This window comes from Ornithorhynchus anatinus, chromosome 13 (genome assembly GCF_004115215.2).
Source record: "Ornithorhynchus anatinus isolate Pmale09 chromosome 13, mOrnAna1.pri.v4, whole genome shotgun sequence".
NCBI lineage: Eukaryota > Metazoa > Chordata > Mammalia > Monotremata > Ornithorhynchidae > Ornithorhynchus > Ornithorhynchus anatinus.
The window spans coordinates 37,995,296-38,006,740 of NC_041740.1; the positions used below are offsets into that span (position 1 = coordinate 37,995,296).

The window sequence follows — 11,445 nt, forward strand, 5'->3', positions numbered from 1 at the left end:
CGGGCCGCTCTAGCCGGCCGGCGTCTCCACTGCTCCCGCCCGGCCCCGGCCGGGCCCTCGCAGTTCTTCCTCCCCGCCGCCGGGGGCGCCGAGCGGAGAAGGGGGCCGCTCTGGCCCCTCTCTCTCGGCGGGTTCCGCTTCCGGCGGGGGGGGCGGGGCCGGCCGGGGCCGCGGGCAGACATGGAGGTGGGAGCCGGGGACGGGAGCCGGGGGGAGCGGCGGGACCGGCCGCCCTCGTCCCTCCTCCCTCCTCCTCCTCACCCCGCCTTCTCTTTGGTTTTCAGTTCCCCGGGGGAAACGAGAACTACCTGACCATCACCGGGACGTCGCACCCCTTCTTGTCGGGAGCCGAGGTGAGAGGGGCGGCGGGGCCTCGGTCCTCCGCTCTGCGGGACGGGCATGAAATCTGGGACACAACCCCAGCCCCTGCTGCGTCCCCCGCCGCAGCGCTTGGAGCGGGGCTTAGCACAGGGGAAGCGCTTAACAGATGCCGTCACCGTCGGGGTTAGAATAATGACGGTGATGTTGGTTATTAGAGCACCGTCCTGAGCGCTGGGGGAGACGCGGGGGAATCGGGGGGCCCCTCGAGGGGCTCCCGGGCGTCATCCCCCGTTTCCAGATGAGGGAACTGAGGCCCAGAGAAGCGACCGGCCCCCAGTCACCCAGCTGACGAGGGGCGGAGTCGGGATTCGAACCCGTGACCCGGGACTCCCCAGCCCGGGCTCTTTCCACCGAGCCGCGCGAGTGCCGGGTGCTGTGCCGAGCGCTCCCGCTCAGCGCTCGGGTCCGGGTGCTGGGCCTCGGTCCTCTCCTCTGCAGAAGGGGCCTGAAGACCACCAGTCCCACGTGGGACAACCCCATCGCCTTGTGGCTCTCCCCCCTCCCCCCCCCCCCAGCGCTTAGAACAGGGCTCGGCACGTAGTAAGCGCTTAACAGACACCATCGTTATTATTATTACCAGATGGTGGAGGTGGACACAGTCCCCGCCCCCCCCCCCCCCCCCCATGGGGCTCACGGTCTTCGCCCCCATTTTCCAGAGGAGGGAACCGAGGCCCTCGGGAGTGAAGTGACTTGCCCAAGCGCACGCGGCAGATAGGCGGTGGAGCCGGGATTGATAATAGAAATGACGACGATGGCGTTTGTTCGGCGCTTACTATGTGCCGAGCGCCGTTCTGAGCGCTGGGGTAGACACGGAGCACTCAGGCTGTCCCACGTGGGGCTCGTGGTCTTTATCCCCATTTAACGGATGAGGTCACCGAGGCCCGGGGAAGTGACTTGCCCGAGGTCCAACGGCAGACAACCGGCCGAGCTGGGATTCGAACCCGTGACCTTCCGACGCCATCCACCAGGCCCTGCTGCCCCGTGCTCTCCCCAGCGATCGGTATAGCGTCTTTGCGCACGGTGAGCGCTCGGTCGGTACGGATGCTATTATTAATAGCGATGATAACCTCCGGGGAGGCAAGCTTTCCGTCCTGCGTCCCATCCCCGCCGGGTCTCCTGCGGGGCCCGGGGAGCCTCGTCTGGGGAGAGCCCGGACGGGCGGGGGTCACCGCCGTGAGCCGCGAGCCTTCCCCGCGGGCTGCGGCCCCCGGGTCCGTTCCTCCGCGTCTGCCGAGCGCTCACGGGCGCGGAACGCCGTGCCGAGCGCCTGGCGGAGTACGATCTGACGACGGACACGTTCCCCGCCCGCGCCGAGCCGACGGTCCAGAGGGGGAGACGGACGTTAATCGAAGTGAAGACCCCGAGGTTGCCGGAGAAGCCGAGGGAGGACGTGGACGCCGGGACGGGGCGTGAGCTCGGGGTCGGGGCGTCTGTTTACGCTTAGGTCTCTGACTCAGGGCTCGGCCAGGCCACTCCGGCCTTTCTGGGTCGCGGTTTCCCCACGGAGGGAAGGGCGACGACAGCGGGTTGGCCGAAATGGCGACCGTCCGCTAAGGGCTTCGAGATCCCGGCGTGAGGCAGGCCGTCGGCCCCGGACGCGTCGCTTTCCGGGAAGGAGGCGCAACGGGTCCGGACATCTCCCCCCTTCCTCGGGGCTCCGACGGAGTCCTCGGCATCCGCGGCCGAATCCTCTTCTGGCGATGGCGAGCGTGGCGGGAGTCACCCCGTCCGTCCCGCCTCTTTCCGCTGCCTCCCCCTCGTTAACCCGCTCCGAGCTCCTACCCGGGGTCGCTCGCCGCGGCCCGGGAGATGGGGGCCGCGAGGTCGAGGAACCGGAGGGGCGGCCGCCGCCCCCAACCAACCCGTCGGGTCGTTCGGAGCGCTTTCTGCGCGCAGAGCGTTGTGCCGAGCGGTGGGGAGAGGTGTCGGTCGACGGTATTTTTTGAGCGCTTACCGTGGGTAGAGCTATAACGATTCCCCGCCCGTAGCGAGCTCGTGGCCGAGAGGGGGATGCGGGCATTGATAGAAATTACGGGTGGGTACGTAAGCGCCGCGGAAGCGAGGGAGGGGCGGGGAGAGGGTGCAGATCCAAGCGGAAGGAGGAGAGGAAACGAGGGCTTGGCTGGGGAAGGCCTCTTGGAGGAGGTGTCCTTTCAGGGAGGCTCTGAAGGCGGGGAGGTCGATCACCCCGGCCCTGGGACGTGGCATCGAAGCCGTCGGGGCCCTGGGTTCGGGAAGACGTGGAGGGACGGGGTTCCCGGCCGGCTGGAGAGAGACCTCTGAGCCGAGAAGGGCGCCCTGCGGAGAGACGGCCGACAGTTGGCCGCCGCGTCGCCGCCTCCCCCCCCCCCCCCCCCCCCCCCCCCCCGAGCCTCTCCGGGCTCCTCCCGGACGGTCGTCCGATCCTCGTCGCGGCCGGCGGGGAGAGCGGGGCTCTGCCGGCTCCTCGCCCGCCCCCGGAGAAAGGCGTGGGAGGGGAGCCGCCTCGAGGGAAGGGGCAGGCGGTGTTCGGCGGACCGGACGCGGTCCCGGCCCCGCGGCCGGTGACCCCGGGTCAGGGTGGACGGCGGGCCGGGGGGGCGGGCGGACCGTCGCCCTCGACCCTGAGCGGTCTTGAGAGAGGAGCAAAAACCCGTCGCTTCCTCTCCAACCTCATCGGGTCAGAGCCGGCGGAGCCGGCGATCGGTCGGCGGTATCTATCGGGACCTGACGGCGTGCCGACCGCTGCGCTCGGTGCTACGGTAGCGCCGGTAGACATGACCCTCTGTGAGGGTGATACCCAAATCTCCATCTCCAGCCCCGATCTCTCTCCCTCTCTGCAGTCTCGCGTTCCCTCCTGTCTTCAAGACGGCTCTGCTTGGATGGCCTCCCTTCACCTCAAGCTCAAGGTGTCCGAAACAGAGCTCCCTATCTTCCCACCCGAGCCCCGACCCTCCCCTGGCTTTCCTGTCCCCTAACCTTGGCGTGGTCCCCGACTCCTCTCTCTCGCTCAACCCTCGCGTTCAACCCGTCACGCGATCCTGTCGGTTCAGCCTTCCGGACCTCGCTAAAATCCACCCTCTCCTCGCCGTCCAGACCGCTGCCGGGTTGATCCGGCCGCGTATCCCGATCCGCCTCGATGACCGTATCGGCCTCCTTGCCGACCTCCCGGCCTCCCGCCTCTTCCCGGCTCCGGTCCGTACTTCACTCCGCTGCCCGGGTCGTCGTTCCGCGGGAACGTTCAGGCCGCGTTTCCCCACTCCTCGAGAACCTCCGGTGGTTACCCGTCCGCCGCCGCGTCGGACCGAAACCCCTTACCGTCGGCTCCGAGGCGCTCCGTCGCTTTCCCCCCTCCTGCCTCGCCTCGCTACCGTCCTGCCACAGCCCAGCCCGCGCACTTCCCTCCTCTAAGGCCTCCCTGTTTCTCGATCTCATCTCTCTCGCCGCTCACCCCCGTCCCGGAACCCCTTCTCTCGGATCCGACGGTTACCCTCCCCCGCTTCGAATCTCTCTCGACGGCACATCTCCTCCAAGAGGCCTTCCTCGACTGAGCCCGCTTTTCCTTTCCTTCCACTCCCTTCCGCGTCGCCCGGACCCTCTCCCCGTGTTCACCTCCCTCCCCGGCCCCACGGCCCTTCCGTGGATACCGGCGATCTGTTTATTCGGGTGAGTGTCCGCCCCCCTCTGTCGCCTGTGAGGTCCTCGAAGGCAGGGGATGTCTCTGTGATGTTGTTAGAGCGGGCTCTCCCGAGCGCTTGGTACAGCGTTCTGCATTCAGGAAGCGCTCAAGAGATACGATCGACCGACTGCCCGCGAGGAGCTTACGGTCCAGAGGGGGTTTGCGACCCCCTGGCTTAACACACCTCTTAGGCCATTGAAAGCGCTCAACGTGTTTCACGATCATCACCGCTGTTATTAATCCGGGACGCTTGATGTCCAGCTGAGGAGAGAGAGCCGTCGGACCCGGTCCGGTCCGAAGCCTTTCGGCCCCGACCCCGTCTCAGGAGCGCTTTGCTCGTCTCCCCGGCTCCCCGCCCTCGTGTCCGTATCCTTATGAACTCCTGCTTCCCTTCTCTGGAATTTATTTTACCGTCCGTCTCCCCCTTCTCAGCCCCTCACCGGCGAGGATCAGGTCTACCGACTCGACTGCCTCATCCTCTCCCAGGTGCCCGGTATAGCGCCGGCACCCAGAGAGGGCTCAGTGAATACCGCTGATGGATTGCTTGAGGAGGGCAGACGAGGGTCGGGGGGATGGAGGGTCAGAGCGGGTCTTCAGACCGATCACCACGTGGTCATTTCGGCGGCCTCCGGCTACTTCACGGGCCTTCGCGCCGGGAGGGCTCGAGGTAGGCCGAGGTCGTGTCTCCGGAGCCGCCGTTGGGCCGGGTCGCGGGGAGAAACGGCCAGCCCGGTTCTCAGCCCTCGGAGAGCGGCTCCGAGGACCGGGACGCGACGTGGCGGACCGGCAGGGGTGGGACGGAGGGGCCGGTCGGCGGGGGAGGCACGAGTCGGTCGAGGCGGCGGCCGGCGGCAGCCCGTCGTCCGCGTTCCTCCGGCCTGCCCGGCTGGGAGGACCCAAGAGGGATCCCTCGCTCTGCCGGCTGGCGGGGGCCTGTTCCGAAGAAGGCCCGGACCCCGGCCCTCCCCGGGCCCTTTCTCGGTGGCTGGGGGGACTCCGTCCCCGCTTTTCCCGTTCCTTGGGACTGAAGGGCTTCCCGGGCCCGGACGGACCGAGGAGGGATTGTCGGGCTCACGTTGGCCCAGCGGAGGCGGCTGGGTTCTTGTGCGTCCGGTGGGAACGAAGGGGAGGCTCGGCCCCTCTGGGGGAGAGGGAGAGAGCAAGAGAGAAGAGAGGGAATGGCTGGAATTCCTGGGCCGGCCGGGCGGGCCGACAGCGTGATCTCCACGACCGACCGGCCGACTTAGGGTGTCGCTTTTGGGGTTCAACGGAGAGGGCCCGGCCTCGGGACCCGGCCGGCCGTAGGTCCAGGTGGATTTTGGAGCCCAGCTGGGGCAGCGGAAGGAGTCGTCCGCAAGAGTCTCGGCCCAGGAAGGGGGTTCGGGATCATCAGTCGACGGGTGGTGTCGACTGAGGATTTACTGTGTGCAGAGCACCGCGCTCAGTGCCGGGGAGAGCACGGAGTAACGGAGCCAGTGGACACGTTCCCTTCCCGCGGCGAGCTTGCGGTGCAGGGGAGGAGGCGGACGCGAATATAAGTGAATCGATTACGGAGACGGACCCGAGCGCCGCGGGGCCGAGGGCGGGGTGGAAAAAGAGGGCCGATGGAGTGCCGAGGCGCCGCGGGAGGGATCGGGAGAAGACGAGACGAGACGGGCGGTCCGTCGGGGAAGGCCTCTCAGAGGAGGTGTGCCCTTCGACAGGGCTTCGAAGCGGGGGGAGCGTGACCGTCCGTCGGATACGGGACGGCTGAGAACCAGGAACGGCGGTAGAAGAGGGACTGAGGGTTGAGCGGCAGTGAAGTGTGTCGCAGCTGTCCGGAGCCGGGGCGGGACGGGGGGACGGGAGAGCCGTGGGGGCTCTTCCCTTCCTCACCCGCCCCGACCCGCCTCACCTCTCTCCTCTTCCCTCCTTCAGACGTTCCACACGCCAAGCCTGGGCGATGAAGAGTTTGAGATCCCGCCCATTTCGCTGGACTCGGACCCCTCGCTGGCCGTGTCCGACGTGGTCGGCCACTTCGATGACCTGGGCGACCCCACGGCCTCGCAGGACGGCAGCTTCTCGGCCCAGTACGGCGTCCAGGCGCTGGATATGCCCGTGGGCATGACCCACGGCTTGATGGAACAGGGCGGCGGGCTCCTGAGCGGGGGCTTGGCCATGGTAAGGGGAGGGGGCGGGAGGGCCACGCGGCGGGGGCGGCGCGGCGCTCGGGATCGGCCGAGGGAGGGCTGCGGCGGGAGAGGCTCCCTCGCCGGAAGAGCGGAACCCGAAGAGCGATCTGGAAACCCTCTGGTTCCGGCCCGGTGGGCGCCTCGCTCCGCCCGCTTGGCGTGACTCTGCCGTCCCGTCCGGGACGTAGCCCCGGGGACCGCCCCCTCCCCCCGCCTGCCTCCGGAAGGGCGGGCTCCCGGCAGGGCCCGGAGCGATGGGACGACTCCCCCCGCCCCCGCCCCCGTCCCCCCCCCCAACCGGCCGTTCTCCCGCGGGGTCCACCGACCCCCGGCCCGGGGTCCCCGCGGGCGGCCCGTCGTCCTGCCGGGGCCCCGGCCCGAGGCCGGGGAGCGGGGTGGGTCCGGGCCCCCCCCCCCCCCGACGCCCCCTCACCCGCCCCCGCCCTGCCTCCGTCAGGACCTGGACCACTCCATAGGCACTCAGTACAGCGCCAACCCGCCCGTGACCATCGACGTCCCGATGGCCGACATGACGTCCGGCCTGATGGGGCACGGCCAGCTGACCACCATCGACCAGTCGGAGCTGAGCTCCCAGCTGGGTCTGAGCCTCGGGGGCGGGACCATCCTCCCTCCCCCGGCCCAGTCCCCCGAGGACCGGCTGTCCACCACCCCTTCGCCCGCCAGCTCCCTGCACGAGGACGACGTGGAGGACTTCCGGAGGGTGAGGGCGCGACGCGGGGACCCGCCCCCTCACGGCCCCCGCCCGGCCCCGCTTCCCGCCCCGGCCCTCGCCCTCCCCTCTCCCCGACCCCCCCGCTCCGAACGCTCTCGCCCCACCGGCCAGGTGGGCGGCCCCCCCCGCCCGGCTCCTCGGGCCCGCCGGGTCCGGGGCCTCCCCCCACCGGGTGACGCCTTCCGCCCGCCTCCCCCGCCAGGTCCCCAGCCAGAAGGCCGTCGTGGTGGAGCCCGGCAAGAAGCAGAAGACCCCGAAGAAGAAGAAAAAGAAAGACCCCAACGAGCCTCAGAAGCCGGTCTCGGCGTACGCCCTGTTCTTCCGGGACACGCAGGCGGCCATTAAGGGGCAGAACCCCAACGCCACCTTCGGGGAGGTCTCCAAGATCGTGGCCTCCATGTGGGACAGTCTGGGCGAGGAGCAGAAACAGGTGAGGGGCGAAAGGGAGCCCGGATTCTAACGGGACCCGATCCCGCTCGGACGCCCTAACCCCCGCCGGGCCTCGGGATCCGCCGGTACGTTCCCACGGGAGACGTGGGCCCCCGTCTCCGGCCCCGAGGGCGGGAGCGGCGGCAACGGACTTCGGGGGCGTGGGCCCGGGCGACGCCCTCGCCCGCCGGCCGGCCCGCCCGCCCCGGCTGCTCTAGGTCGGTGAGACCCGCGCGGCCGGGGGGGGAGGGCCGCTCGAAACGGGCACGAGGCGCCGGCTCCGGTCTCCCCTTCCCGGGGTCTCCGGTGGGGTCGGGGGACCCCGGGCGGGGTGGGGGGGGGCGGTGGTCACGTGGGTGAAGCGGCCCCTCTTCCCCTCCCCCCGCAGGTCTACAAGAGGAAGACCGAAGCCGCAAAGAAGGAATATCTGAAGGCGTTAGCCGCCTACAAAGCCAATCAGGTGTGTCAGGTAAGAGGGATCCGGGGGCCTTCCCGGGGCGGGTGGCTGTGTGTCGAGCGGGGCCGAGAGACGAGGAGGAGGAGGAGGAGGAGGAGGAGGAGGCCCCCTTCTTTAGCGGCTTCCGAACCCCCAGAGAGGCTAGACCCGGGGAGGCGGCCGGATTGCAGTCGAGAGAGACCGGCGGGCTCGGCCGACGGGCCCTCCGGAGGCTGCCCGCGGGACCCGGGCCGTACCCCCGGGGGCTCCGGACCCCGGGGGCTGTCGCGAAGAAGCCCGGAAATCAGCACGGGGCGAGAAGGGCAGCGAGCGCGAGTCGGGGGACCGGGGTGCGTTCGTTCGGTCGTATTTAGTGAGCGCGCAGGGCGCGCAGGGCGCCGTCGGGCGTTCGGGAGAGTACGGCGGAACGGTCGACGGACGCGTTCCCTGCCGTGACGAGCTGACGGGCCAGAGGGTTCTGATCCCGCTCCGCCACTTATCCGCCGGGTGACCTGGGGCGAATCGCTTCACCGACCTGGGCCTCAGTTCCCTCCTCTGTAAAATGGGGATTAAGGCCGCGAGCCCCCCGTGAGACGGGGGACGCGTCCGACCCGATCAGCCGGAGTCCGCCCCGGCGCTCGGTACGGCGCCCGGCGCACGATAGGCGCCGAACCGGTACGGTTTAAAAAAGAAAAAAAAAAAAAAGGCAAGGCCCGGGGCTGACGGGACGACGACCGCGGAGCGGGACCTCTGAGCCGAGGGAGGGCGGCGATCGGGAATCGGCCCCGGCCGTCTCACGGCCCCGGGGTCGCCCGCCCACCCCTCGCGTCCGCCCGACGCGCACGGGGCCGGCTCTCGGGAACGTCTCCGTGAGGCCAGAGGGTCCCGAATCCGGACCGACCCGCGCCTTCTGCCTAATCTGGATTCCCGGGGAAGGCGTTGGGCTCTCCCGCCCGCCGTGGTCGGGTGATCCGGTCCGGGCACGGGGAGGCCCCGAGGGATCGTCGGGCCGCGGCCGGGGTCGCCGTCGGCCTTACCGGGGCGGGCCCCGGGCCCTTCCCCCGACCCCCCTCGCCCCCGACGGTTCTCAATCCCGGGCCCCCCCCTCGGAGGGATCGAGGCCTCGCGGCAGGAGCGGGCCTGGATTCTGATCCCGGTGCCGCCGCCGCCTGCTGGGTCAACTGGGGCGGGTCAGTTCGTTTCTCCGGGCCTCGCTTCCCTCATCCGTAAAACGGGGAAGAAACGCCCGTTCCCCCTCCCCAGTTTCAGTCAGTCGGCGGTATTTATGGGGCACCTGTCCCCGGCAGAGCGTTTTCCTCGGGGCTCGGGGGAGTAGAACACAACGGAGTTGGTCGACACGTTCCCTGCTCGCGGGAGCCCCCCCCCCCCCCCCCGCCTTCTAGACGGCGAGCCCGTCGTCGGGCGGGGATCGTCTCTACCCGTGGCCGAATCGTACTTTCCGAGCGCTCGGCCCGGTGCTCGGCACGCAGTAAGCGCTCAATAGATACGATCGAATGAACGAATGGAGATGCCGCTTGGCCTGTCGTATCAGTGGTCGGGGCCCCGGAGGGTGGGTCCTCCCGGGGGCACCGGGCTGAACGGCGGCGGTCGGGTGGGGGGGGGGTCTCCCGGGCTCGGCTCACGGCGGCCCCTCCCTCCCTCCCTCCCCCCCACCCCCGCCTCTCCTCACAGACGACCGTGGAGACGGTGGACCCGGACCCGGCCCCGGCGGCGCCGCCGCAGAACCCCACCCCCGCCCCCCGCCGCCGCGGGCCGCGGCGGCGCCCGCCCCCCCCGCGCCGGCCGAGCCGCCCGCCCTGTCCCCCTCGATCGTGGTCAACTCGGCCCTGTCGTCCTACGTGGCCAACCAGGCCCCCGGCGGGGCGGGCGGCCAGCCCAGCATCACCAAGATCATCATCCCCAAGCAGATGCTGACGTCCGGCCAGCTGCCCTCCTCCATCGCCATGTCCCAGGGGGGCATGGTCACCGTCATCCCGGCCACCGTGGTCACCTCGCGGGGGCTCCAGCTGGGCCAGCTCCAGGCGGCCCCCGCCCCGGCCGGCCTCCAGCCCGGCCCCCAGGCCCAGATCGTCACCCGCTCGGTGCTGGCCGCCTCCATCCAGCTGCCCCCGCCCCGGCTGCAGCCCCCGCCGCTGCAGCAGATGCCCCAGCCCCCCACGCAGCAGCAGGTGACCATCCTGCAGCAGCCGCCCCCGCTGCAGGCCATGCAGCAGCCCCCGCAGCAGAAGGTGCGCCTCAACCTGCAGCAGCAGCCCCCGCCGCTGCAGATCAAGATCGTGCCCCCGCCCGCCCTGCAGATCCAGCCGGTCCCCGCGCCCCCGGCCCCGGAGGCCGGCCCCGAGCGGGCGGGCGCCGCCAGCCCCGGGTCCCGGCCCGCCGAGGCCCCGGCCTCGCCCGAGGCCATCGAGATGATCGCCGACGTCGTGCCCGAGGTGAGGCGGGGGGGCGGAACCAGGCGGACCGGCCCCTCGGGGGACCCCGGGCGGGAAGAACGGCGGCCTCCCCCCGGCCGACGGGAGCCGACGGAAGCCGACCCGGCGCGTCTGCTCGGGAGGGAGGACGAGAGCGGACGGGCCGCGCGGGAGGGGGCGGGCGCTCAGCGTCCCCCCGGCTCCCTTCCGTCCAGGTGGAGTCCCCGTCCCAGATGGACGTGGAACTGGTGAGCGGCTCGCCGGTGGGACTGTCCCCCCAGCCCCGCTGCGTACGCTCGGGCTGCGAGAACCCGCCCGTCGTGAGCAAGGACTGGGACAACGAGTACTGCAGCAACGAGTGTGTGGTGAAACACTGCAGGTGAGCGGACCCCCGCCCCGCCCTCTCCTCGGAGGCGCGGGGATCGGGGCCCGTCGGGCGGCGGCGTCAAACCCCCCTTCCCTCTCTTCCCCTCCAGGGACGTGTTCCAGGCCTGGGTGGCCTCCAGAAACCCGAGCCCGGTGGTGTTCGTGAAATAGGCCCCGCGAAACCCGCCGCGGGAGACTCGGCGTCGGGCCCCTCCGGGCCCCCGGTCTCGCGTCCGGGACGCGGCCCCGGGGCCGGACCCCGGCGGCCCCGGCGGCCGGGAGCGCCCGGTGGGCCGCGGACAAGGAAAATGAACTGAGCGGGAGGGCGGGGGTACGGCCCCCGCGGACCCGGGGTGGGTAGGGGGGGGGGAGGCGCGGGACGGAGAAGCGATCATGTGAATTTTTAAAGAAAATAACGGTGTGATTTTCACAGGACTCGTGCAGGCTGCCATTAAATGATGGGGAAAGCGCACAGCTCGGAGCCCCTTCCTGCTCGGGAGCGGATACGTCGGGAGCGAGGGCGGCCGCTATCCGTCTGGGGGGAGAGCGGGGCCCGCTCCTCGGGTCAGCTCCGGCCGGCGGCCCGGCCGGCCCCGAGCTCCCCCGGCCGGGGCGAGGCGGGGTCCCCGGGCCGCCCCGCCGCTCCGGGTCGGGGAGCCCGGCCCGGAGCCGGGAGGGGCGGGAGCCGGCGGGGGACCGACTCTTGAACCCGGCCCCGGGGGACGTTCCGCCCTCTGACCCCCTTTCTTCTACGTAGAGCGCCCAGTGCGGGCGAGAACCCCGAGCGGCACTGGGGCCTAGCGGATAGAGCGGGGGCCCCGGGGGTCAGAAGGGCCTGC

General features: G+C 70.9%; 1 protein-coding gene across 1 annotated transcript; it reads left to right on the top strand.

Moving 5' to 3' along the window:
• Positions 1-160: 160 nt before the first annotated feature.
• On the top strand, positions 161-11,078 carry TOX4 (TOX high mobility group box family member 4). Its single transcript, XM_029077217.2, is given in 10 exon segments — positions 161-186; positions 285-353; positions 5,957-6,199; positions 6,668-6,931; positions 7,146-7,373; positions 7,761-7,841; positions 9,501-9,560; positions 9,563-10,261; positions 10,456-10,619; positions 10,717-11,078. Coding segments are annotated over 10 exon segments (1,875 nt in total). The 5' UTR covers positions 161-180; the 3' UTR covers positions 10,778-11,078.
• The last annotated feature ends 367 nt before the right edge of the window (positions 11,079-11,445 follow it).